The sequence below is a fragment of the Rhinatrema bivittatum genome, chromosome 9, assembly GCF_901001135.1.
Source record: "Rhinatrema bivittatum chromosome 9, aRhiBiv1.1, whole genome shotgun sequence".
NCBI lineage: Eukaryota > Metazoa > Chordata > Amphibia > Gymnophiona > Rhinatrematidae > Rhinatrema > Rhinatrema bivittatum.
Window position 1 is genome coordinate 246,427,644 of NC_042623.1, and position 25,560 is coordinate 246,453,203.

General features: G+C 42.7%; 1 protein-coding gene across 1 annotated transcript in view; it reads right to left on the reverse strand.

The window, feature by feature from the left end:
- The window catches only part of NAALADL2 (N-acetylated alpha-linked acidic dipeptidase like 2), a 1,070,337-nt gene that overhangs the window by 200,512 nt on the left and 844,265 nt on the right, over positions 1-25,560 (reverse strand). The window contains exons 6-7 of the mRNA XM_029617369.1: positions 3,737-3,877; positions 1,572-1,658 (exon numbers count right to left, since the gene is read on the reverse strand). Of these exons, the coding sequence (XP_029473229.1) occupies positions 1,572-1,658; positions 3,737-3,877 (228 nt within the window). The remainder of the gene's footprint in view (positions 1-1,571; positions 1,659-3,736; positions 3,878-25,560) is intronic.

Here is a 25,560-nt window from a genome sequence, read left to right on the forward strand (position 1 = left end):
AGAGTAGAGATGTGAATCGGAACCAGAATTGGTTCCGATTCCAGGTTCGGGGACAATCGGGGATTTTTTTTCATGGGGTCCGATCGGTTTTATTTTTGTTTTTTTGGTTTTTTTTTTAACGGCTGCACCCGAGCCAATAAACAAAAAACCCACCCCGACCCTTTAAAACACATGCTTTAGCTTCCCCCACCCTCCCGACCCCCCCTCCCCAAAACTTTTTAAAAGTACCTGGTAGTCCAGTGGTAGGAGTAATGGAGGGCCGGCGCCATCTTTAAAAATGGTGCGGGCCATCCAGTGATCCTACCACGTGACAGGGGCCGGCCAATGGCATGGATACCCTGTCACATGGTAAGGGCAAAGGGCCATTGGTGCCATTTTAATTAGTGGCAGCCGATGGCCCGAGAGCGGGAGATCGCTCCCAGGACCCCCACTGGACCACCAGGTACTTTGAAAACATTTTTGGGGGGGTCCGGAGGGTGGGAGAAGCTAAAGGATGTGTTTTAAAGGGTCGGGTGGGTTTAGGGGTTGTTTTTGTGTGCCATTTTTCTCGCCCTCCCCCAAAATGATAAGAGAACCCCACAGACAATTTCGTGGGGTTTTCCTATCGGCTTCGGGGAGCCTCCGATTTCTGACAAGTTTGAAAATATCGTACATTTTCAATCGTCAGAAAAACGATTCACGTCCCTACTAGAGAGTGGGTATAAATTTGTGTGTGAACATTTATGTGCATAATTTTGATAATCGAAAGTACGCATGCAAATAATTTCCCTAAACCCCGACTCCATCCCTGTGTGGTACAGGTAAAGGTATGCACAAAATTAATTCTACACATACTTGTATAATAAAGTTCATGGGCAATTTTCAAAATGCAAGTAAATCTGCATTTAGGGACAGTAAATTTTAAACAGGCATGAGGCGCACATGTGCGCGCGTTTGTCATTCCACCAGGGATGCGGCCATTTTATAAAATATGCACGTATTTGCATGTTACAAAATAGACTGACCGCGCATGCAATTTTAAGTGGATGCGTGCCTATGCACGCAAATACCGCTTTTTCCGCGTAAGTGGGTGAGATTTTAAAAGGGATGCGGGCCAACGCATTTGCTGGTTTTACCAGTTCACCCAGGAAAGAAATAACCCCCTAGTTTAATAGCCTCCTCCCTTGTTAGTCCCGACCTATAAAACCCTAATGATCTCTCTATTTATCTTTATTTAATAACATCATCCATAGCAGAAGTAAAGTTATGCGGCAGGGAACGCTGATGCAATCCTTTGCACGTAAGTATATGTGAGAGAATTTCAAGTTAAAATCCAGGAATGCCCATGCCATGCCCACACCCCACATTTGAACATTTTGTTTGTGTGCATAGTGGCAAGTACGCAAGTGTCCAGATGGCTTTTAAAATCCACGCCGGCCCAATTTTGAGCCTATCTCCTGGTTATGGTGCGCGCCAGGCTTTTCAAATTCACCTTTATGTGTGTATATGCTTTTGAAAATTACCCTTTAAAATACAAAAAAGCTGTATCCATTTCTAAAATTAAATACAGTGGGGTAAGTAAACATACTCACCAGGAAAAGTTGATCCTTTTAAATATCCAACAATGTTAGAAATCGTCTTGTAAACTGGGACTGTTTGAACTTTCAGTTGAATCTTTACTGGTGGGAAACAAATATTAGCAGAAAATTTCAGTGCATAAACAAAAAAGTATTAACATATTAACATAGTAATGATGGCAGAAAAAGGCTAAAATGGTCTATCTAGTCTGCCCAGCAAGCTTCCCAAGGTAGCAGCTGCTGCTGCTGCGTGCAGGTTACCCCCATGTTTCTCTAAAGGGTAGTAACTGCCGCTCCGAGAAGGTTACCCCCATGTTTCTCTTAAGGGTAGTAACTGCTGCTCCGTGCCGGGTTAAGCTTTTTTATTTATTCCCATCTTTTAGCCTTTTAGGGATCCACAGTTAGGGACCATTAGTTTAATGATATCATACAATATGCATAATATATTATACTGAAATTACAGCAAATAGCATATAAACCTTTTAAAAATTGGTGTTCAAGCCATATTTGTAAACTGAGATCATATATTCAATGTTCAATTATTTAGAGGACAAAATTCAACAATCTAGAAAATGGATAACCTAAACGGCTAAAGTTAACCAAATAAGTTAACTGGGATATACGTTCCAATGAATATCCCCAATTAAGATACGTGGTTAACTATAGCCAGATAACTTTAAAACTAATCAGATATTTTTTGAATATCGCCAGATAGATATAAAATTATCTGGCTCGGTTAGCCAGATAACCACTGGTTGTCAAACTCTCGTTATTCTCAGCACCTCTGATTTATCCGGATAGACAGGTAAATCTTGTCAGGACAAATCTGGGGGTGTTCCAAGGTGAGGAAGTACATTAATCCAGATAACGTTTGTCATGCAGAAGTGCTGCCCTAACTTATCTGGATAAACTCACCCAGATCACTTTGGATTTATTCAGGGATATTCAGTTGTGCAGCTTTGCCATGGAATATCCAGTTTAAGTTAGTCGTCTAAGTTTATCTGAATAAACTGCCCAGGCAGCCCATGGCTGAAAATGGACCTCTCCCATTTTGTGTCTACAGGAAAGGCCATGTGCTTTCGGCACCTTCAGTCTGTAACCTTTTTCAGCCCGGGCCCAGCGCTTCTGCTGTCCATAGGGAGAGACACTGGAAGTCTGACACTCCTTGGGAACTACGCCGTAAACCTGTGCGTCCAGCGCAGATCCCTAGCTATGGCAGAAACGGCAGGCCTGGGTCATGGTAGACTGTGCCCGCAATCCAGGCTGAAGAGCTTTAGAGATGCCGGGGGGGGATGGGGGGTTAGGAAGAGGTCGGAAGCTGGAGGGAGGGAAGCCAGAGGAGGGGTATTAAAACATTATAAATGTACAACCGGGCAGTAGGCAGGCCAGCACTGCACCCCTTTTAATTTATTCCATTCTTTTTAGAGGAGTTTTGGGGGTGGGGATAATTGGCCTGGTAGCGTCACATTCCTGTAGGCTCACAATCTTTTTTTTTTTTTTTTTAGCGCTGCGGTGCCTCTTAACTGGCTTATATTATTCTGAATATACCCAGTTAAGACTAATGTTTGTCTGTCTCCCGAACTTAGCCAGACAAACCTTTCCAATATATTCTTAGTAAATTGATCCCATTTACTATGAGGAACCGAGACCGTTTCGATGGATATTGTGCATAGTTACCTGGGGTGGGAGGCGGGGGCAGGGATGAATTTTTTTCAGACAGTCTGAATTGGGACAAAGTCTGAGAGTATTTTTACCCACAACCTATGCATCAGTTTTCAAAGAGAAAGTACATACATACCTTTACTTTCAAACTTACTATGGTTATAAAGCGCCCATGGGCTTATGCATTTCCTTTTTATGTATGGACTTTATCCAGGGAAAATAATGCAGGTAAGCTTGAATATGCCTCTTATGCACGTTATTTATCTTCCCCAACCTAAACACCACTGCCCCTGGAAACGCCTTCTCTAAATGCAGCTAAAAGTACACTTTGTGGGCAAAGCCTGTGCTTTTAGTAATATTGGGGGTGGTGTGGGGAGTCATTTTCAGACGTAAATTGCTATGTATCTGTGTAAATGGCTTTCTTGGGTATGTAAGACAGGTATGCTGTGCCTTTGAACTTTAGATCTTTTCCCATTTACAGAAAGCATTTTGCATAAACACTATTTAAAGGTTCTTACCTGCACTCGTTACTTCAAGGGGCAAGCATTCGTGTCTGCTGTCTGTCTCAGGTAAAGAAAACAGTGTTTTGACCAGCGATACAGAGATGGGTTGAACTAGCAAGGATGTGAGGTTTGACTGATTTTGTCGGTAGCTTCCATCTAAATAAAATTAAGAATATAGAAACCATTACCACAAAAATGAATGGCAGTTTCTAAGCAGGTGCCATCTTCAGCTGTTTCAAGACCTCTCTGCATCAGGTAATAGAAAGCTAAACAATAAATCACACATATCCTTCCTTTGCCAGAGCTGGAGATCCTGAGGCTGATGGACTCAAGGGGGTAGACAAGATTAATGTCAAAGAATATATGATGGACGCATGGGCCGGTCTTTCAGTGGAGGCAATGGTTTGTAATTGGTGTAAAGTGTACTTCTGACATTTAACACAGGAGCAATTCTATAATGAAGCAGGTGAGATGGCTGCTTCAGGCAGCAAAATTTGGGAGTAGCAAAATGTAGAGATGTGAATCGGAACTGAAATCCGAACCGATTCTGGTTCCGATTCACATCTCTAGCAAAATGTGCCCTCCAAAACACTCAGTTGCTTCCTCCCCCTGCCTCCTGATACATATTTAGCTAAAAGTCGGTGGGGTTCAAACTCCCAGCCGGCGAACAAAATAGGAGAAGCCCCTGCGCGATGCCGGCAGCAGGAGGAAGAGAAGAGGCTTCATGGCCACCGGTAGTAGGAGGAAGAAAGCAGGCTTCAAGCGCCATCAGTGGACCCCGTCCCACTGGCAGTGAAGGCAAGAAGAGGCTCATGCATGATGTGATCGGGGCAGAAGGGAGCCCATTCAGCTGTGGATCCTTCTCCTGTGCTGGCCCCGTGGTATTCAAATATTGCAGGGCTAGCACTTCCTTTATGCTGATCTCATGCCCAGCCCTGGGCAGGAGGAAGAGAAAAGGTTTCACAGCCGCAGGTGGAGCACAGGCCATCAGCGGCAGGAGGAAAGACGAGGCCTAGCAGCGATAGAAGAAAATAGAAGCCCCCCCGTCTGCTTGTTGAGCTCATCCTTCTCACCCCCATAACAGAAAGGGGAGACAGAGCCAGATGTGCATGAGAGTATGTGCCTGTGTGAGCATGTGTGAGAGCATCAATGTGTATGGATGAACACAGGTGTATGTATATGTATGAGAGAGCATCTGTGTATGTGAGAGCGTCTGCATGTGTGAGAAAGAGACAGCATCTATGCGTGTGCCTGAGCACATGTGTATGTATGAGAGGAAATATGTGTGTAAAAGAGCAAATTTTAGAGCATTGTGTGTGTGTAAAAGAGCAAGAGTGAGAGCGGGTGTGTGAATAAGAACATGTGAATATATGAAAGAGCATCTATATGTATGTGAGTGCATGTATGAGCATGAAAGAACTATGTGAGAGAGAGAAAGGAAAAAGTTCCCCAACTCTCCCCTGCTCCACCCATACTAATCCACTGAAATCTCAGGGTGAACAGAAATCAAAAGTTCTCAGGTTTGGAAAGCAGGAATTTTTTTTATTCTTACTAGTTTTAATTATTGGGTGTTATTTAAAGTGTTTGGTAGTTAGACATATTTCATTTGTGTTTGGGAATTTTTTAAAATAATTTTTATATGAGATATTACTGAATATTCTATTCATCATCTTTTTTGAAACATTTATTATTTTTATTAATATGGTTTTACTATTATGATTGTTTTATATTTTTTTATTTTTTGTTTGATGTTTTATGAGAAATGGTATTTTTTTTTTCATTGTTGCACTGCAAATAGGCTGGCTTGTGCTTTCCAGCTCAGTTTTTGTCCACATGTTTGTTTATGCTTTATGATCTCTTTATTTTGTATTGGGAGAGGGTCTATCTATGTTCCTCATGTGTGTGTTTTGTAAATTCATTGCAGATTTATTGTGGGTTTCTATGCTGCTTTACCTATTGTTTGGAATCTGCCTTTGTAATTTTTGTAACATTTAATTTGCTTGTGTTCTGTACTTTTAGATATTTTGTTGATTGTTTAGCATTTTGCCAATTTTATTATGTTCGTTTATTGTTATCCACTAAGATTTTTGGATTAGAAGAATACAAAGTTTCTAAATAAATAAGTAAATAGACAAATACATAAATAAATATGTGTGTGACTGAGGTGAGGTATCCTGCTAGTGTGAAGTTTCTGTAAGGATCTATAGTAGCCTGGCTTGTTCTGTTTTCCTAATAAGAAGTGCATTGGTGTTAAGGTCCTGCTGTAATATTTGCAGTGTTGCCTTTTTATAGATATGTTTTTTACTTTTTTCAATTAAAGCTATTTTTAGTATGAAAGGCTTACTATATTGTAATTGTAATTCAGTTTACTCATGGCTTTCTGAGGAAAAAGCCCACACCCATCTTGCATTACAATAGCCTAGTGCCATATGCATTCCAAGTGTGCTTTTTGCTTTTTTGCAGGGTTTTCTGGTTGGCACACAGCAATGCATGTAAAAGTAATATATATGCTGTTGTGGTACCTTTACCTCGGAAGACTATATTTTGAATGTCCCTTTTCATGTAAAATTAGTTATAAATGCAGAATTTGTAATTGTGTGTGGTGAGGGCAGAGGAGTGTGGGCAAAACGCTGTACAGGGCCTAGTCTGCCACATGACCTTGCAACGGCTTGAAGAGAGTACGCCACATACAGACCACCACCATTCACCCATCTCCCACTTCTCCAGGGGGGAAAGGTGGGTGGCAGGATTCCTGGGAGTATGGCAGGTTTGACAGCTTTCTAGAAACATCACTTTGCCACTCCTGTGAACTCTGACCCCTTCTTTCCCCCTTCCGCAACATTTCAAATCACTAAAAGGGCCAGATTGCATAGAGTCTCCCCTCTTGATGATTTGATCTGTGCTGATCCTTGGCAGGGTGAGGTGGGGTGAAGCTGAGGAGGGCTATCTCATCCCTCACCTAAGGCAACAGATTCTCTTGAGCTGCCCCAGATTTAACATAATATACAGTGGCTACAGGAAGTATGGACATCCATTTATTTTAAATAAATGTGTTTTTAAGAATAAAAGAAGTAAAGTGAAAGGCAAACAACTGTGGTCTATGGCAATGTAAAAATAGGAAGCAAATTAGGTGGCCTAGATGGGTCTTTTAGTTCTCATCTGCCATCGTATTCTATGCTTCTTTTTAATCAAAGTTGCATTCAGTCTGCAAATAGAATGATTGAGAATGCTATCCACTCAGTCTATGGTTTATCCTCTGGTGTATAATTACACTATGAATGTGTATTTGTTTTACAAACATGTGTAAAATGGGACAAACAAGGCAATTTTCAATTCATTCTTAATAGAATGAACCTACAATGACCACTCATGAAAATACCCTAAATTTGTACAGTATTTTCATTTGGGGGAAAAATAATGCCTTTCACCCCGACTTCAACCTCCCCTCTTGACCCAAGATATCTCAAGGCCCTCTTGGTCCCTCTGATTCTCTTCCCACCATCAAAATCCCTTAGGGCCCAGGGCTACCCTGCTGGGCTTAGCCGGGCCTAGCCAGGGCTTAACAGCCTGTTCAACCCTACTCCCAACCCCTCCAACATTTACTGATATCCCTGGCTCCCACTTATCCTTTCCATGAGTTCTGGCAGTGGCGATGGCAGCGGTGTTGAAAAAGATAGGAATGATACCCACTCACCCCTGCCCTGGCTTGTTCCCTCTAAAAAAAGAAAATGGGGGCATTGGCCCTCCTGAGTGTCACCAAAGTGACATCATTTTGGTGCCTCTTTCAGGTGTGTCCAGTGCCATGTTGTACAGGGTTATTTGCAGGAGGATTAAATGGGTTTTTTTTTTCAGTTTGGTAAAAGAATCAAACCAAAAAGATATATTAAAGGAACTGAAACAAAGAAAACAAATCCCCCTAAATAAATAAAACAAACTGGAATGAAAATCTTGGACTTGCATATCTCTAAATTCATGACAACAATGCATCCTGTGGCAGGGAGGTACGTAGGCACAGGATTTCCCATTTCTCTAAAATGGTTTAAATTCACTTTTTCTTTGCTATTGTATTCCACTGGAGAAAATTAATGAACAGAAATGTCTCATGATTGATTCTTTTATTGACACAATTAATTAAAGCAATTCCCTTTATGTCCTAAAATGTCATTTTAAGGTTTTCTAGCATTAAAAAGGTGGAATCTGACTGAACACTGAACTATAATTATGCATACCCACATCTTTGACTTTCTGCTGCATTACTGCAAGAACGGTATTAGTTCTGAAATATCTCAACTGAACGGCTCATTAATTTTTCACCTTAAGCTTAATGGAAATTTGACAAACAGTGCTAGGCCAAGAATAGTCACTCAAAGTAAGATTTCACAGCACACCAGTAAGATTAAATTACAGCATAAAGACAGACTAAAGCTTGTGAGATTGAATAAGAAGCAGCTCTCTTTTTTCACTTTCTCTATAGATGTAGTTTAAATCTGAGATATGAGATGTTTTGTGTTTTTATATTTATAGTAATCCATGTGGATCAATATTTGATAGGCCACATTGCCCAGTTGTATTAAAAAGCAACTTAAAAAATGTCATTGTCCTTATGGAAATTCAGTGCATATTTACTAAAATAAAACTGTACCCATTTTGAACTGTGCAATATTTCAAAACTGCACTCACTGTTCTCATCCTGCTTCAAGCAAAACATACATTCACATTTTATTATTTTTGTAACGTCTTTAGCTAATGCTTTACAACCTAGCTGACTAGAAAATTGCCATAGTTGGAAGAGTCTTTCATCCAATGTTTGGTACCTAATGCTTTCTAATAAAATCATCCATAGGGATAAAGCAGCGATTTCTGCAGGACACGGCAAATAGACATAAAAAAATAGAGCATGACGGCATCCAGTCTGCCCAGTCACATCTCCTGCTTAGCTTTATAGTCTCTGTTCCTCAGAGATCCTCTGCTTGTCGCATGCTTTAACAAGGTCCCTGTCTCCAACACCCACACTAGGAGACCATTCCATGGTCTACCACCCTTTCCATAAAGAAATATTTCCTTAGATTACTCCTGAATCTAGCCCCTTTCATGCTTATATCATGACCCCCCTTTCCAGAGCCTCCTTTCCATTGAAAGGGACCTGTGTATTACTTAGAGTTATTAAAATATCTCTTTCATATCTCTCCTTTACATTCTTTCCTCTGGGCTGCATATATTTAGATCTCTAAATATGTCCTCATTATGGGGTAGATTTTGAAAAACTGCGCGATCGCGTACTTTTGTTTGCGCAGCAGGCGCAAACAAAAGTACGCTGGATTTTATAAGATACGCGCGTAGCCGCGCGTATCTTCTAAAATCCTGGATCGGCGCGCACAAGGCTGCCGATTTTGGGCAGCCGGCGCGCGCCGAGCCGCGCAGCCTGCCTCCGTTCCCTCCGAGGCCGCTCTGAAATCGGAGCGGCCTCGGAGGGAACGCTCTTTCGCCCTCCCCTCACCTTCCCCTCCCTTCCTCTACCTAACCCACCCCCCCGGCCCTATCTAAACCCCCCCTACCTTTATCCATGGATTTACGCCTCCCGGAGGGAGACGTAAATCCACGCGCACCAGTGGGCTGCTGGCGCGCCAAGACCGAACCCGGGGGCGGTTCCGGAGGGCGCGGCCATGCCCCCGGAACGCCCCGGCCCGAAACCACGCCCCCAGGCCCGCCCCCAAAACGCTGCGCCCTGCCCCCAAATGCCGCATCGTTCGGCCCCGCCCCCGACACGCCCCCAACATGCCCCCTTCCGAAAACCCCGGGACCTACACGCGTCCCGGGGTTCTGCGCGCACCGGCGGCCTATGGAAAATAGGCGTGCCGGCGCGCAAGGCCCTGCTTGCGTAAATCCAGGCGGATTTACGCGAGCAGGGCTTTGAAAATCCGCCCGTATGCTTCTGATGAATAGTGATGCTGTAGGTCATTGGAAATGGAATGAATATACAGCGATATTGGTTGCAGAAAAAGATTTGGTAAGGTGCCAGGTTGGTGGGAGAGTTGGGACGGGGCCATAGCAATCTCATTTTGGCAAACAAGGGAGGGATCGGGGTGGAAACATATGGACCAGACCAATTCTATTTTTAAAATTTGTTTGGAGAGGTTTAGGGTTCCATTTTTATGACATTGGGGTGGGGTTGGGGGAACTGGGCCACTTAACTTGCTATTTTCTTTTGACTATTGTGATTTAAACTTTAAATTACCTGGGAAAGCAATCCCAGATAACTTTAGACCTGCTCATAGATACATAGATAGTTAAGAACATAAGAACATAAGAAATTGCCATGCTGTGTCAGACCAAGGGTCCATCAAGCCCAGCATCCTGTTTCCAACAGAGGCCAAATCAGGCCACAAGAACCTAATTACCCAAACAATAAGAAGATCCCATGCTACTGATGCAATTAATAGCAGTGGCTATTCCCTAAGTAAACTTGATTAATAGCCGTTAATGGACTTTTCCAAGAACTTATCCAAACCTTTTTTGAACCCAGCTACACTAACTGCACTAACCACATCATCTGGCAACAAATTCCAGAGCTTTATTGTGCATTGAGTGAAAAGAATTTTCTCTGATTAGTCTTAAATGTGCCACTTGCTAACTTCATAGAATGCCCCCTAGTCCTTCTATTATTCGAAAGTGTAAATAACCGATTCACATCTACTCGTTCAAGACCTCTCATGATCTTAAAGACCTCTATCATATCCCCCTTCAGCCGTCTCTTCTCCAAGCTGAACAGCCATCACCTCTTCAGCCTTTCCTCATAGGGGAGCTGTTCCATCCCCTTTATCATTTTGGTTGCCCTTCTCTGTACCTTCTCCAACTTATTCAACTACCTCCAAATATCAAAGTAAGAAGGATAAGTTTCTTGGCTAACACATCCCCACCCTGAAATGGTCCCTGGAATGAGATAGACCACCCTATCTCATTTAGCTACATTTTAGCTAGAGAATGACTTACGTGGCTAAAATTTAGTTGATTAAGTGCTGTCCATATTCAAACACTGGCATTTATCTGGATAAAAGTTTTTTGGATAGATACCTTTGAATGCAAACCTCATAATTTTCCAAGGGTAACATCTGAAATATCTTAACATTTTAAGGAGGTTGATAATCAAACACATCTATCCAAATAACTTTGGATTTATCTGGAACTTTTTGTTTAACGTTTCCATCATTTCTTCGTCTCGTTCCACACATTGCTCCTTGTCAATTTTCAATTTTACTATACCACATTGGGCCTTCCTCCTTTCTCTGATATATCTGAATAATGTTCTGTCACCTCGCTTTACCTCTTTGGCAACCCTTTCTTCCAGTTGACTTTTTGTTTTCCTGATTTTTTTTCTTTGTCTCCTTCAGTTTCATCATTTTTTCTTCCATGTTCCTCTTTTTGGGATCTTCTATACTTCTTGAACATTGTTAAAAATTTGTGTTATTCAAAGATCGCTTAAGAATCACATGATCACTCAATAAAGCCTATTAGGGTGACCAGCTATTACTTTTCTGAAGATTTGTTTAACCTTATAATGATTTCCATTGTATCCAATTAGACCCAAATGCATCTCTTTGGGGTAGATTTTCAAACCGCGTGATTTGGCATACTTTTGCTGGCGCATCAGGCGCAATTAAAAGTATGCGGGATTTTAGTAGATATGCGCGTAGCCGCGCGTATCCGCTAAAATCCGGATCGGCACGTGCAAGGCTATCAATTCCGTATAGCCAGCGTGCGCCGAGCCGCGCAGACTACCCCCGTTCCCTCCGAGGCCGCTCCGAAATCGGAGCGGCCTCGGAGGGAACTTTCTTTTGCCCTCCCCTCACCTTCCCCTCCCTTCCCCTACCTAACCCACCCGCCTGGCCCTGTCTAAACCCCCCCTTTACCTTTGTCGGGGGATTTACGCCTCCCGGAGGGAGACGTAAATCCCCGCACGCCAGCGGGCCGCTAGCGCGCCGGGACGCGACCTGGGGGCGGGTCCGGAGGGCGTGGCCATGCCCCCGGACCGCCCCGGGCCGTAGCCACGCCCCCGGGCCCGCCCCCGGAACGCTCCCGACACGCTCCGAAAACGCTGCGCGGTTCGGGCCCGCCCCCGACACGCCCCCTCAGAAAACCCCGGGACTTACGTGAGTCCCGGGGCTTTGCGCGCGCCAGTAGGCCTATGTAAAATAGGCTCACCGGCGCGCAGGGCCCTGCTCGCCTAAATCCGCCCGGATTTGGGCGGATTTAGGCGAGCAGGGCTCTTAAAATCCGCCCCTTTGGTTTTTGTTTTGGTCAGGAAATGCAGTAGATTTGTCTTGGGCATAAGGCCTCATTGAAACATTATCACTGCTCAAATAAGCAATGGTTGCAAAAAAAGCAAACAAAAAAAGGTTTGGAACTGGTTTAAAAAATAATATTTTTTAAATTTCAGGTTAGCTTTTTAGTCTGTAAAATAAGACTAAGGCCTGGATTTTCTTATGGCGCAGAGCTCATTGAATCCCGCGGTAACGGGGGGTGGGGGGGCAAAGTGGGGGCGGGCCTGCGAAAGCCGGCAGCGATCACACCACCGCGGTGTGATCGCTGCTGGCTTTCACACCCAATAGCTCCACCGTGAAAGTTGGTGCTATTGGGCGTACTACTGGCAGCAGTAACGGGTCTTACCTTATCGCTGTCAGCGAAGTTTCCACCGCGTACACCCCAATGCTACCCCAACTCCTCCTCTTCCGGTCCCGACTCCGCCCCTATCAAGCCATTGCACGTGAAAAGGGACTTTTCACATGAGATATCGAAAGAAAATGACCCCCTAAGAAAGCAAAACTTAGGGATACATTTTCAAAATGTTTACATACATGTGTGTGTAAGTAGCTTGAATTCATGTAAATGCTATTTCAAAAACATCAAAAGTATGCATGTATTTTTGGTCTCGTGCACATTTACACACAAAAAAAGGTGGTTTAGAGGCGTTTTGGGGTGGAGCCAGTAGTTATGTGAACAGGTTGCTATTTTATAAGAGTTAAATACATTTGTCAACTTGTTCATGTAATTTTACACATGCTAGATATCAATTGATATGACTCATCTATTATTTACTATTGGTTGGATGAGAGGTCAGGGTGAACTGTTGGTAGTTCAAAGTGAAGAACTAGGAGGTTCTCGATGCCTGGGAGAACAGGGTGAACTGGGGGAGGTTTCAGCAAACTGGTGATTTCAATTGCATGAACATGTTTTAAAATATACTGTCTTCCATGCATACACAGGGTTTTATGCGAACAAACAGCAATTTTTTCCCTTGTAAAATATACTGTATGCATCTTTTAAAAATATGTAGGAAAGTATGTGCTTTCAATGCATTGCAGGAATTCGTCCATAACCATACATATGTGTATTTTATAATCTGTGCATACCTCAATCATGCAGATTATAAAATACTGTTGTAGATCTCCACACAGCCATATACATGGATATTTGCAGACACAGAGTTGTTTGAAAGTTATCTTAGTGTTTCAAAAATGAAAGAACTGAAAGTAAAATATTATTATGTTTGTATATGCCTTTTCCTGGCAGAAATTAGCAAAATGATGACTGCCTATGTTATTCCACTTTCTTCCAACCTCATCCCACTCCATGGCACTCAAGAGGAAAAAATGAAGCAGTACTACAATAGCCATACCATAATGTAAACACATCATGATATGTAACTGAATGTAAAATGTAATTAATATATTACAGAGGTTACCTTTTAAATAAAGCACTCATAGATTATTCATCCAGTCAGGTTCACATGACTGTTATGTTTCCTTGCTTCAGGAAGTGGACAAATGGGATAATTAAAAAAAAAAATTAAAACTAGATGTTGGAACCATCTTATCAAATTTGAGTGACTTCATATGCCTTATAGTATGAGGCATTTGTTGGCTTACCAAAGCTTATTTGAAGACTGAAACAAGAAGAAGAATGAAGCAGATGGAATTAAATAGTTGATCCCTATTAATCTGTATTCAAGTTTCTCTCATCAACGAGGACTCTAAAAATCATTCTGGAATTTTTCCATCTCCACATAATTCTTATCCAAAGAAAACTATAATCACCACTTTTAGCTCCCAGATGCTGGTTCTATAGTGTTGCGCTGGAGTGGACACTTGGCCTGGTACAGGATTGATATGGCCCTATGGTCGGACCCAGAGAGCGCCTGCCACCAGGAGGTGGAGCACAGGAGGAGACAGAGGCTAGCTGGAGCTTTGCCAATAGCAACCCGGCTATTGGCGAAGCTGGAGCTTCGGTTGAGCCCTTGGTTACCCTGGCCGCCTGGTCTTAGGTGGACCTCACAGGATCTCCTAGAGATATAGTTCAAGGGAGTGCCCACCATGATCAAGGGTGCGTGGTCGGTGTCCAGACAGGCTAGAGGTCGCAGGAGGCCAGAAGAGAGAGTCCGAGTGTATGGCAAAGATCAAGGCCAGATTATCAGTCCAGAATGATCAGCCAAAGCAGGGTCAGTAACAGAGGTCAGGTCAAGTTGAAGGTCAAGTTCCAGGTGGCAAGAGTAGTCGGAGTTCCAGGCAGAGGTCAGGGCTGGCAGCAATGAAGAGTAGTCTGAGTTCCAAGCAGACGTCAGGGCAGGCAGTGAACAAAGAGTAGTCAGAGTTCCAGGCAGAGGTCAGGTCAGGCAGAGATCAAAGAGTAGTCAGAGTTCCAGGCAGAGGTCAGGTCAGGCAGAGATCAAAGAGTAGTCAGAGTTCCAGGCAGAGGTCAGGTCAGGCAGCGATGTAGTCAGAGTTCCAGGCAGAGGTCAGGTCAGGCAGCGAGCAGGAGTAGTCAGAGAACAGGCAAAGGTCAGTACCGTAAGATCAGTCCAAAGGGTACTACCAGGAATGGAGAGACAAAGGAACAGGAGAAGCTGGAACAGGAGGTACAGGAGACGCTGGGACAGGAGACACAGGAGACGCTGGAACTGTAGATGCTGAAACAGGAGATGCTGGAACAGAGAGACTGGAACAAGAGACGCAGGAGCAAGGCACTGGAACGCAGGAAGGCAAACTAGAGACACCGGAGTGTACGACCCGATTGCCAAGGTCCCGAGCTAGGGGCCGGGCTGTGGTATATATACCTTGCATGAGTGACGTCAGATTCTGGCGCTGCCCGAGGTCTTCCCACGCTTGGGTCTTTAAATAAGACTGAGCTCTGCGCGCGCGTGCTAGAGGGGGTGGGGCCGATGCCGAGGCCCGGCACCAGGAGAGCTGCAATGTTGAAGGCCGTGAGGGAACCGGGGATGCCCGTGGAGGACGCGGTCGGTGTTGGACAGAGCAGGAACTCAACGCCATGCTGGTAGAGGGTCGCGCCAGGTAAGCAGGCCCGGCCGCGGAGCCAATGCGGCCAGGAAGCACAACATATAGTTTATACAGCGTATCTCTCTCCTTCTTGCACCCATGTCTGTCGATCTGATGGACTTTTCTCTTGCGTCTTCTTTGCCTCATCATTTTGTAGAATTAAAATATGCTAAACTATACATTAAATAAGATATTGCTGTTATCAGGTTTCAGTGTATTTTGGAGTGATCGTCTTGTTACACCAAACTTTTGACTTAATGAATAAAGCATTCCAAATATTTATCACAGGAGTAATCTTTGCTTATTTCGGAAGTTTCTTTGACCTCAGGCCTTAAAATTCTACAGTGAATGACTCCATAATTTGTATATTCTTTTCCACTTCATTGTTGCAATCTGAGATGAGGAGTAGAGCCATAAATATTTGAGATGATGAAGATGCTCACGTGTACTAAATATCCTAGGAATGATACTGTCTGAAGCCTTCTGCTCCAGGTAGGAGCACTCAAGATGGTAAAGTTGAAGATGAGGTGCCAAAGTGCAGCTTTATTACAGATCTCAGTGGAAGAGCATGTAGATGTAAAAACATTCTTTTTTAATAACTGGTAAAGGTGATGAAGGCTGCAATGGAAGAAAACCCCTGGTCATTTCAATTCTTCTTGAAATAAGCTATATGTTGCCTATTCCAAAGGTTTTATGTAGTTGCAGGTGAGCAATGTCCTCTCTCCCCAATCATTTAATTTTTCATAAAGTTTTACAGTGAATGGTGAGTGATGATAGGGACAGGTGAAGTAGTTGTCAGGAGTCTCTCATCACAGATCCACTAGATTTGATATAGCCCTATGTTACTTAACAGGCATAGTAAATGCTAGTATATAGCACTAGAAATGTGCATTTGTTTGAAATGAATTGGTAAAACATACTGAATGTGCCCATATTTGTTTCATTTCTGGCCTCCTGAAATGAATAAAAGGGCCCACTGATGAAATGAATATTCTTTGTCCTATTTGTTTATGTATCCCATTCATTTATATGGCACATTAATGTCTATGGCTGTGTACCATCAAGCTAGGGCGAGATAACATAGTACAAAATTTCATCTTGGTGAGACTTTCCTCACTCCAAATGATGTCAAATCTTCACTGAGGTGAACTGTGCTGTTCGTACGTCTCACTCTGCATGAGAAACTGGTTCCTACACCCTAAACACCATCAACACCTCACCTTGAGCTATTAGACAGCCCTCCTATTGAGATATAAATACTTTACTAATATGAAGGCCTTGTAGGATAGTCTTTCAGCCTCTCTTTCTCTCTCACTCCTTCTCTCCTCTCTCTTCCCAAGCCCAGAAATGGCCAAAATACAATTCTAAAATTGCATTCAGCCATTTCAGGCATATCACACAGTTTAACACCAGCAAAACATTTCTGGCATTAAAACCATGCAATATTGCCCCTCATTTTCCTAAATCCCACCCACACTCCTCCCTGATCCCACCCCTTCCAAAAATTTGCATTCGCACTGTGCATTACAGTTATTATTGCATGCATTATGGCATTAACACGTTATTGCATGTGTTAATGCCATAACGCATTTTGATGAATGACCCTGTATATTTGATTTTCTAGCATCAAGCATGTCATTGGTCTAGGAATGAATAATTATAATCTATGATTTATGCAAATAATATATGTAAGAGAATGTCCTTAACTGTAAATGCAAAGTAATAAATTGGCAGTGGGAAAATGGACAGATCTTGGGGCAGAGGTGGGATGGTCATCATGAAACTTTTTTCTTTCTTTTGTGTATCTCTTCTTTTACTTTTCTTTCTTGTTTGTCTAATGTTTGTCTTAATTTCGTCACTCACTATCTCACTTTGTTGTCTGAGAGTTTCTCTATGGTTTGTTTTTTTTTTGTTTGTCTCTGTCTCTCTTATGTTGTGTCTTCTTTTATTCCTGGTTGTTTTCCTTCTTTATTTTGGTGCCCTTGGTTTTTTTTTTTTTTTAATTCTTTATTTATTGGTTTCAAATTATTACAATAAACTTTAATACAAAGAAGAAAAAAAATCATATTGACAGACATTAATTGTTAATAAATCATTCAAATTAATACCATTCAGGAATACTTTTTATACATCTAATGTCTGTCTCAAATGATTATTTAAGGTAATATAAGTGGAATCCTTAAATTTAATGAACGGATCAAAGGAAAAAGAAATACATTCATCTTAAGCATTTACATTTGGACCTATTTCATTCCTTTTACCAGTCTATTTTCTTTCAAGGAGATCTTTTAAACTCTCTGGATCTATAAAGGAATATTTCTTACCCTCAAGTCTCACAATACATTTACATGGGTATTTTAAACTAAAATACCCGCCTTTATCTAGCACCATCTTCTTGTGTTGTAAAAAATTCTTTCTACGAATCTGTGTGGACCTGGTGAGATCAGGATAAATCCATATTTTTTGGCCATAGAAATTTTCTGCTCTATTACGAAAAAAAAGCCTCATAATATTTTCTCTATCTGTGGAAAAGGCAAGTTGAACCAAAAGTGTTCTCCTTGATCTCACTTGCAACTCATCTTGTGACTTCTGAAGCAAGTCAGATAAATCAATTGAGTCCCCCCCACCATCTTTCTCTTTAAACTCATCTGGTTTTCCCATCTCCATTTCCATCTTTTTGTCTCTCAAGTAAAAAGCTTTAACAATTACTGGTAATACTTTTTCAGACATCTTTAATATTTGCATTAGATAATTTCTAAATAACTCTGATGGATCCATTTTCTTAATTAATGGAAAATTATTCACCCTCAAATTTAAAGATCTTACTGTGTTCTCTAAGTTTTCTATTCTCTTATTCACCTCATCTTCTATTTTTATTTGATGGACTTGAATTTTCTCAACCTGTAGGACTCGAATTTCTAAATCATTTATATTGTGCCCTTGTTTTTAACTAGACCTTTTTTCCTATGTGCTTGTGTTGTGTTTTTGTGGACAGTTATCTCTCTTTGCTATATATGTAGCTTGTGGATGCAGTTTGAGAAAACAACTTGGGTACTTTGAACCCTTTTAAAAACAACAGATAGAGAATGTAGCTCAGGTACACAGCAGGGGAAATGTTGCTAGTGATAACTGAGTGTGCTGATTAATCTTCAGCCCTTCCAAGTTGTAAAATCTCATGTCATTTTCTCCTTTCTTTGGTTTGTGACCTACTAAATACACTGTCATTGGGTATCTTGGGTATTGGGTACTGTTATTTGTAATTATTTGCAGTTATGGGTATTTATTTATAATGATTTATAATAATTTAATTCTTGTTCTCTGCTTTATCTATAAGTTCTTACGAAGTTATCCCTGTTATTTGTACCCACTTGTTTGATGTAATTTCCAACTCTGGCTCTATGTAAACCGACGCGGTATGTACTAGTACATGAACATCGGTATATAAAAGCCTTTAAATAAATAAATAAAATAAATAAATATCTTCACATTTCTACTGTGTTCCCTTCACTATGGTCTTGAAATCTAACTTCTAACTATTACAAGAAAAAAAAGGATTATTATGATTTCTTATGATTAGATTTGAAATTGAATATGACTATTATTTTTAGTTCACTTTCTCAATATCTTTCTCTCTTATTTAAAATTTAGCAATGTGTTCTCTATACATTTTCTGCCATACTGGTATTTATATTAAGTAGCTTAATTTGTTTATGTATAGAGCCTCTTGCATATCAGCAAATATAATTTTCTGATATATTTTCTTTTTCTTAGTTTCTCACAGTATTCACTAAACTGAAGGTTAGACCTTCTGAACTTAACCTTTAGGAATTAATCTTCAAGTCAGGCTGCAGCTAGTCTTGACACCATTATAGAAATCATACTTCTGCACAATTTGGAAAAACGTAATGTCAAGTGGAATTTTGTTATAATAATGCATTCCCATGATGACAAAGTCATTCAAGGTTTAGAGGTTTTAATGACTATAAAGTGTCTAACACTCAGTTTATATTCAATATGATTCTTTCAACGAGCTTTCATCCAAGTTTTTATTTTCCTATTAAAGCTGGTAAATTACTTCAATGGACCAGCTACAGTATTTGCCATTAAGTTTACTAAATCTTTACTTTGTCAAACTCTTTGTCAAGGTTTAAACATGAAACTCACACCCAACCTCTCACACAAATTTGCTTAAAGATTGTTCCTTCAACTTCTAAGGTGTTTAAAACTAATTTTCTACCCTGTGGCAGAGCTCAGTTGCTAAACTGAATTACTTACCACTCCTTCACTAAAAGTCATTAGGCTTGAGCACACATGCAAAACTTGTTTCTCTTATCTTGTGCCTAGCTTTTGGAATTCATTATCATTAGTAGGGATGTGAATCGTGTCCTCGATCGTCTTAACGATCGATTTCGGCTGGGAGGGGGAGGGAATCGTATTGTTGCCGTTTGGGGGGGTAAAATATCGTGAAAAATCGTGAAAAATCAAAAAAACGTAAAATCGCAAAACCGGCACATTAAAACCCCCTAAAACCCACCCCCGACCCTTTAAATTAAATCCCCCACCCTCCCGAACCCCCCCCCAAATGACTTAAATAACCTGCGGGTCCAGCGGCGGTCCGGAACGGCAGCGGTCCGGAAAGGGCTCCTGCTACTGAATCTTGTTGTCTTCAGCCGGCGCCATTTTCCAAAATGGCGCCGAAAAATGGCGGCGGCCATAGACGAACACGATTGGACGGCAGGAGGTCCTTCCGGACCCCTGCTGGACTTTTGGCAAGTCTTGTGGGGGTCAGGAGGCCCCCCCCAAGCTGGCCAAAAGTTCCTGGAGGTCCAGCGGGGGTCAGGGAGCGATTTCCCGCCGCAAATCGTTTTCGTACGGAAAATGGCGCCGGCAGGAGATCGACTGCAGGAGGTCGTTCAGCGAGGCGCCGGAACCCTCGCTGAACGACCTCCTGCAGTCGATCTCCTGCCGGCGCCATTTTCCGTACGAAAACGATTCGCGGCGGGAAATCGCTCCCTGACCCCCGCTGGACCTCCAGGAACTTTTGGCCAGCTTGGGGGGGGCCTCCTGACCCCCACAAGACTTGCCAAAAGTCCAGCAGGGGTCCGGAAGGACCTCCTGCCGTCCAATCGTGTTCGTCTATGGCCGCCGCCATTTTTCGGCGCCATTTTGGAAAATGGCGCCAGCTGAAGACAACAAGATTCAGTAGCAGGAGCCCGTTCCGGACCGCTGCCATTCCGGACCGCCGCTGGACCCGCAGGTTATTTAAGTCATTGGGGGGGGGGGTTTCGGGAGGGTGGGGGATTTAATTTAAAGGGTCGGGGGTGGGTTTTAGGGGGTTTTAGTGTGCCGGCTCACGATTCTAACGATTTATAACGATAAATCGTTAGAATCTCTATTGTATTGTGTTCCATAACGGTTTAAGACGATATTAAAATTATCGGACGATAATTTTAATCGTCCTAAAACGATTCACATCCCTAATCATTAGTCCTGTGCTTACAGAATAATTATGCCAAATTTAGGAAGTCTATAAAGATATATTTTTTACCCAGGCTTTTCCAGCTTAGGTTTATATTGTTTGTTTTTTTAAATCACTGCATGTTTTGTTTTCTATTTTAACTAATGTTTTATCTTATTTATTTAGCATTAGTTTATATACCGAGGTATAGCAGACATTGCCTATTTTAATTTTATTTATGTTGCTTTTATTATATATTTTGCTAATACGATTTGGTTTCATAGATTTTAGTGTTTTAAATTCTGTATTTTGTGTCATGGTCAGTGAGCCTTTGGGCTAAGTCGTCATTAGTCCACGCCGTCAGTAGGCAGACATATTCAGGCTAAGGTCTGGTCTTTACCATACCAATCCCTTTCCCCACAGGTTGAGCCCTTGAGCTCAGGGTCAGAAGGACAAGGCAAGGTCTAAGGGGCAAAAAGTCTGGGGATACGCCAAAGGTCAAGGCAAGCAGAAAACAGGTGAATTTAATCCAAAACAGGGGGTCAGAACTGGAATTCAGGCTGAGGACAAACAAGATGAAGACAGGGAAACAAGACATGAGCAGGAACAAGGCAGGTCAAGAAAGGCACATCATGAACAAAAAAAGACAAGGGGTAGGAAAAAGATGAGACCAGTACTGGAGATAGGCAAAACACAGGCAAGAATAATCAAGGCAAGAACAGACAAGGCACACTGGACAATGTTGTACAAGACTTGGCTGGGGAGAGGCTGGATAAGGTTTGGCAAGACAGGTGGGATGAGGCTTGGCTAGACTGGCAGGAGATAGCTCAACCTGGAGAACAAACATGGCAGGGGACCTGTTGTGAAGGCACCAGCTCAGAGCTCAGAGCACAGTTGGGATTTAAAACTCCAGCCCATGCTGTTGTCATCACACTGGTGCCACTCCAGTCTCCTACCGTGGGACCCTTATCTAAAGAGGTCAGCAGGAGGAAGATGGCAGTAGCATCCCAGTCACGTACAGCATCAGGCGGCAACAATGCCAGCTGGGGGTGAGTGAGACAGCTCACGGGGTCATCCCGCAAGCTGCCAAACATAACAATACTCCCCCTTCTAAGCTCTCTCTACAAGCATCCTGTCTTCAGCTTCTGAGAAGAATGTCAATGGAATACTTTTACTGTCTGGAAGACAGGGAGGTTAATCATGGGCTCAAGAGGAGAACCCAAGGAGTCTTTGGTTCTAGAGAAACATAAAAGGGCATCAGCACATTGTTCCTTTACTGCTGGAGTAGATCCTTTGAGGAGATGGAATAATACATGAGCCCTTGGTCATCGTGTTGATCAAGAACATCCCCTATCTTAATGGCAATGGCTTCTTCCTCTGATATGAGGAGCTTTGAGAAATTTGGATGGTTGCTTGAGCTGCAAGGCAGCCTTGTCCTAGGCTACTGCTTGTTGCGTATGTCAGAAAACATGGTGAACTGAAGTGGCTGGTCCTGCCAATCAGACAAGATTGTTCGAGCAAATGGGAGTGAAGGCAAGGTTAGACCAGAACAGTGCTCCTGGCAAGATGGGCCCCATTGGCTAATTCATCATGTATCCCAATCTGTAGCAGGTTGGTGGATTTGGAGCCAGGGCACCCTGAGAATCATGAGGTTGACCACTCTGGGAAGTGCACAGAACTTGATACTTTCCTGATGAAGACCAGTCTGCATGGTAATGGGCAAGGTGACCAGGGTCAAAACATCGGGAAGCAGTTCACTGTAGACTGAAGAGTTGTGGTCAAGATGGTGGTAGGCCATACATTCTGATGTAACAATGAGTCCTGAATAAAATTGCCCCTTACTCCAGAATCTAATAATGTCTCAGTCTGAATGGTGGTTTCCCTGAAGGTGAGGCACACAGGTACCACCTGCTCCAGAGAGTAGCTGGTTGATTCAGAACTGTTTTCCCAACTAAGCCTCCATTCTGAAAGTTTCCTGACTTCTTGGAGCAGAGGTTAATGAAATGCCCCTGTGCAACACTGTAGAGGTAGAGATTATGCTGTCTTCTCATCCATTTTTCTTCATCTGAAAGCTGAGACCTACCTAACTATAAGGGTTTCTCAGAAGAAACAACCATTAATGAGTCCAATGCAGGCTTCAGGGGGTGATGGAACTCAGAAGCCAAGCAAATAGGCAGGTGGGGTGACTTTTTTTTCACAAGCTGGTACATGGAACTTTAAATCCACTCTGATGGCCAAAGGCAATGAGATACTCTAAAGAAAATGAAAGATCTTGGCTTGCTAGTTCATCTTTTATCCTTCCAGGTAATCCTTGCCAGAAGATGATCATTGTGCTATCTTCATCCCAGCTGAGCTCAGAGATCAGGTTGCAAAATTTGACCACATACTTGCCCACAGTACGGGTGTCTTGGCGGATTTGTAGCAATTTTGTGGCTGCAGACAAGACTTGGTCAGGCTTGTCAAAGATCAGGCAAAACTGTTGTACAAAGTTGTTGAAGTTGCCAAGGAGTGGGATGTCTCGATTCCACAAGGGAGAAGCCCAGGCAAGAGCAGGGCCATTCAATAAGGAGAGCATGTATCTCACATTGACACTGTTTGATGGGAAACAAGCTCCTTAAAGCTCAAAGTGCATCTTGGGATCACCACTATACCTGCGAGGTGTCAGAAGATGCAGCATGGATTCCAAAGTCTGAGCAGACATGAGTGGGGGATTCGCCATAGCTGGTGCAGGAGCTGGTAGTTGGGCTTGCATGGTATCCAGACACTGAGCAAGACCCTGAAGTAATCCAGACACATTGTTAAACCTTTGCTGGGCTTGTTGAGTCAATCCTTGAAGGCAATTAGATAGGGAATTCAACTGATCTTGTTGCTGCTGCACCTGAAGAATCAATCCTGCAATGGCCTGGGTAGGGGTTGTGTCCACTGAGCTCATGGCCTTTGCAAACTGTCACAGTCAGTGAGCCCTTGGGATGAGGTGTGACAGGCCCTCACCATCGGTAGGCAAACACATTCAGGGCAAGATATAGTCTTACCAATCCCTTTACCCACAGGTTGAGCCCTTGGGTTTGGCGATCGGTAGGATTTAGGTAAGAAAAGGCTAAAGGTCAAGACAAGCAGAAAATAGGCAAAGTCAAATCCAAAGCAGGGGTCAGAATTGGAAGCCAGGCCGAGGATGAACAAGACAAAGACAGACAGACAGGACACGAACAGCAATAAGACAGGCTGAGAAAGATACATCAAGAACAAAGCAAGAAAAGGGGGCAGGAACAAGATGATGCTGGATAGGTAAAACATGAACAAGAACAAGCAAGACAAGAAAAGACAAGGCAGACTGGATGATTGGATTAGGCTTGGCTGGACAGGCTGAACAGGGCTTAGAAGGCAGGCATTATGAGGCTTGGATGAACTGGCAGAATGAGGCTCAACCCAAACAACAGATACCTGTTGTGAAGGCACCAGCTGGGAGCTTGGCTGGGGTTTAAAACCCCAGCCCACACTGATGTCATCATGCCAGTGCCACTCCAGTCTTTCACTACAAGGCTATTATCTTCAAGTGTGTATGCTACATGCATGCACCTAAGGTGGGCAGCAGGAGGAAGATAGATGCACATACCAACTGTGTGCAGCATCAGGCAGCGTCAATGGTGGCTGGGGTTGATTGAGGTGGCTCACAGCTGTCCCATGAGTCGCTAAATGTAACAATCGTATTCTGTATCTTTGTGTTAATTTTATAAACATTCTGTATATTGCTTTGATTTTCTTTTATGTAAGAAAGGTAATCAATCAAGATAAATGAAATAAAGTAAACTATACTGCTATCAGAGCAGCTTCAGCCATGATACTCTCTTACAGATTCTAACTGTAACATCTTTTCTAAGGATGGCATTCATCATACTCAGATGATGTTAGTATGAAAAGTAGTGCCAACATGGAACTCAAAATTCTTTATACATCTCAATACAATGAAGGCATACCCCTGCTACAGGTGGTAATCAATACAAAAAAATGTTGATGACAATTTTTTTTTACTAAAACATTTCCAAAAACCTTAGATAATCTGGTCACCTTGCTTCTCAGGTGTGCTTACACTTTCTACTTCACCTTGTTTACTCTTAGATTTCTACCACAAGGCAGCCTAGTTACCATGCAATGGTTTCTTTTTCAAACCTGAGCCTCACCAAGGACAGTTCAGCCCTGGTCCTAAATGCCAACAATTTTTTACATTTTTACATTGAGAATTTATGAATCACCTCACACTGAAAGGCCTAAACGATATACAAGATAACATTCATAAAATAGAATAAAAAACATACTAAATAAAATACAATAATAAAATTAACTAAAATCTGGATTGTTCTAATAAAATGTGTCTGGAGTTTTTTGAACAAAAACATATTTTTAAGATTATTTTTGCCCCTAAATAGGCTTATTAGACATCTGTAGAGTAGTTGATGCCTATACAACTAGTTTTATTCTTTGTTTTGGCCCATTTTATCACCAACAAGGGATTTTAATTCAGTACCAAATCTGTGTTCTTTTGAAATTTTTCATTAAATACTGAGGCCCCTAATCTCTGAACATGTGTCCCCTAGGTGTTTATTATATTAACTAATTCATTTTTTCTATTTTTATTCACTTTATACTAGCACTGAAAATTGCCATCTTTTCATTTCTATGGTTATTAAACCCCCTCAATAGCCCACTCAAGGAATGTCTGACCTGAACCCAGATGTATGTGTGCACTAAGGGGCGGATTTTCAGAGCCCTGCTCGCCGGTGAGCCTATTTTACATAGGCCTACCGGCGCGCGCAGAGCCCCGGGACTCACGTAAGTCCCGGGGTTCTCCGAGGGGGGCGTGTCGGGGGCGTGTCGGGGGGCAGGCCCGGTCATCGCGGCGTTTCGGGGGCGTGTCGGCAGCGTTTTGGGGGCGGGTACGGGGGCGTGGCTACGGCCCGGGGTGGTCCGGGGGTGTGGCCGCGCCCTCCGTACCCGCCCCCAGGTCGCGGCCCGGCACGCAGGAGGCCCGCTGGCGCGCGGGGATTTACTTCTCCCTC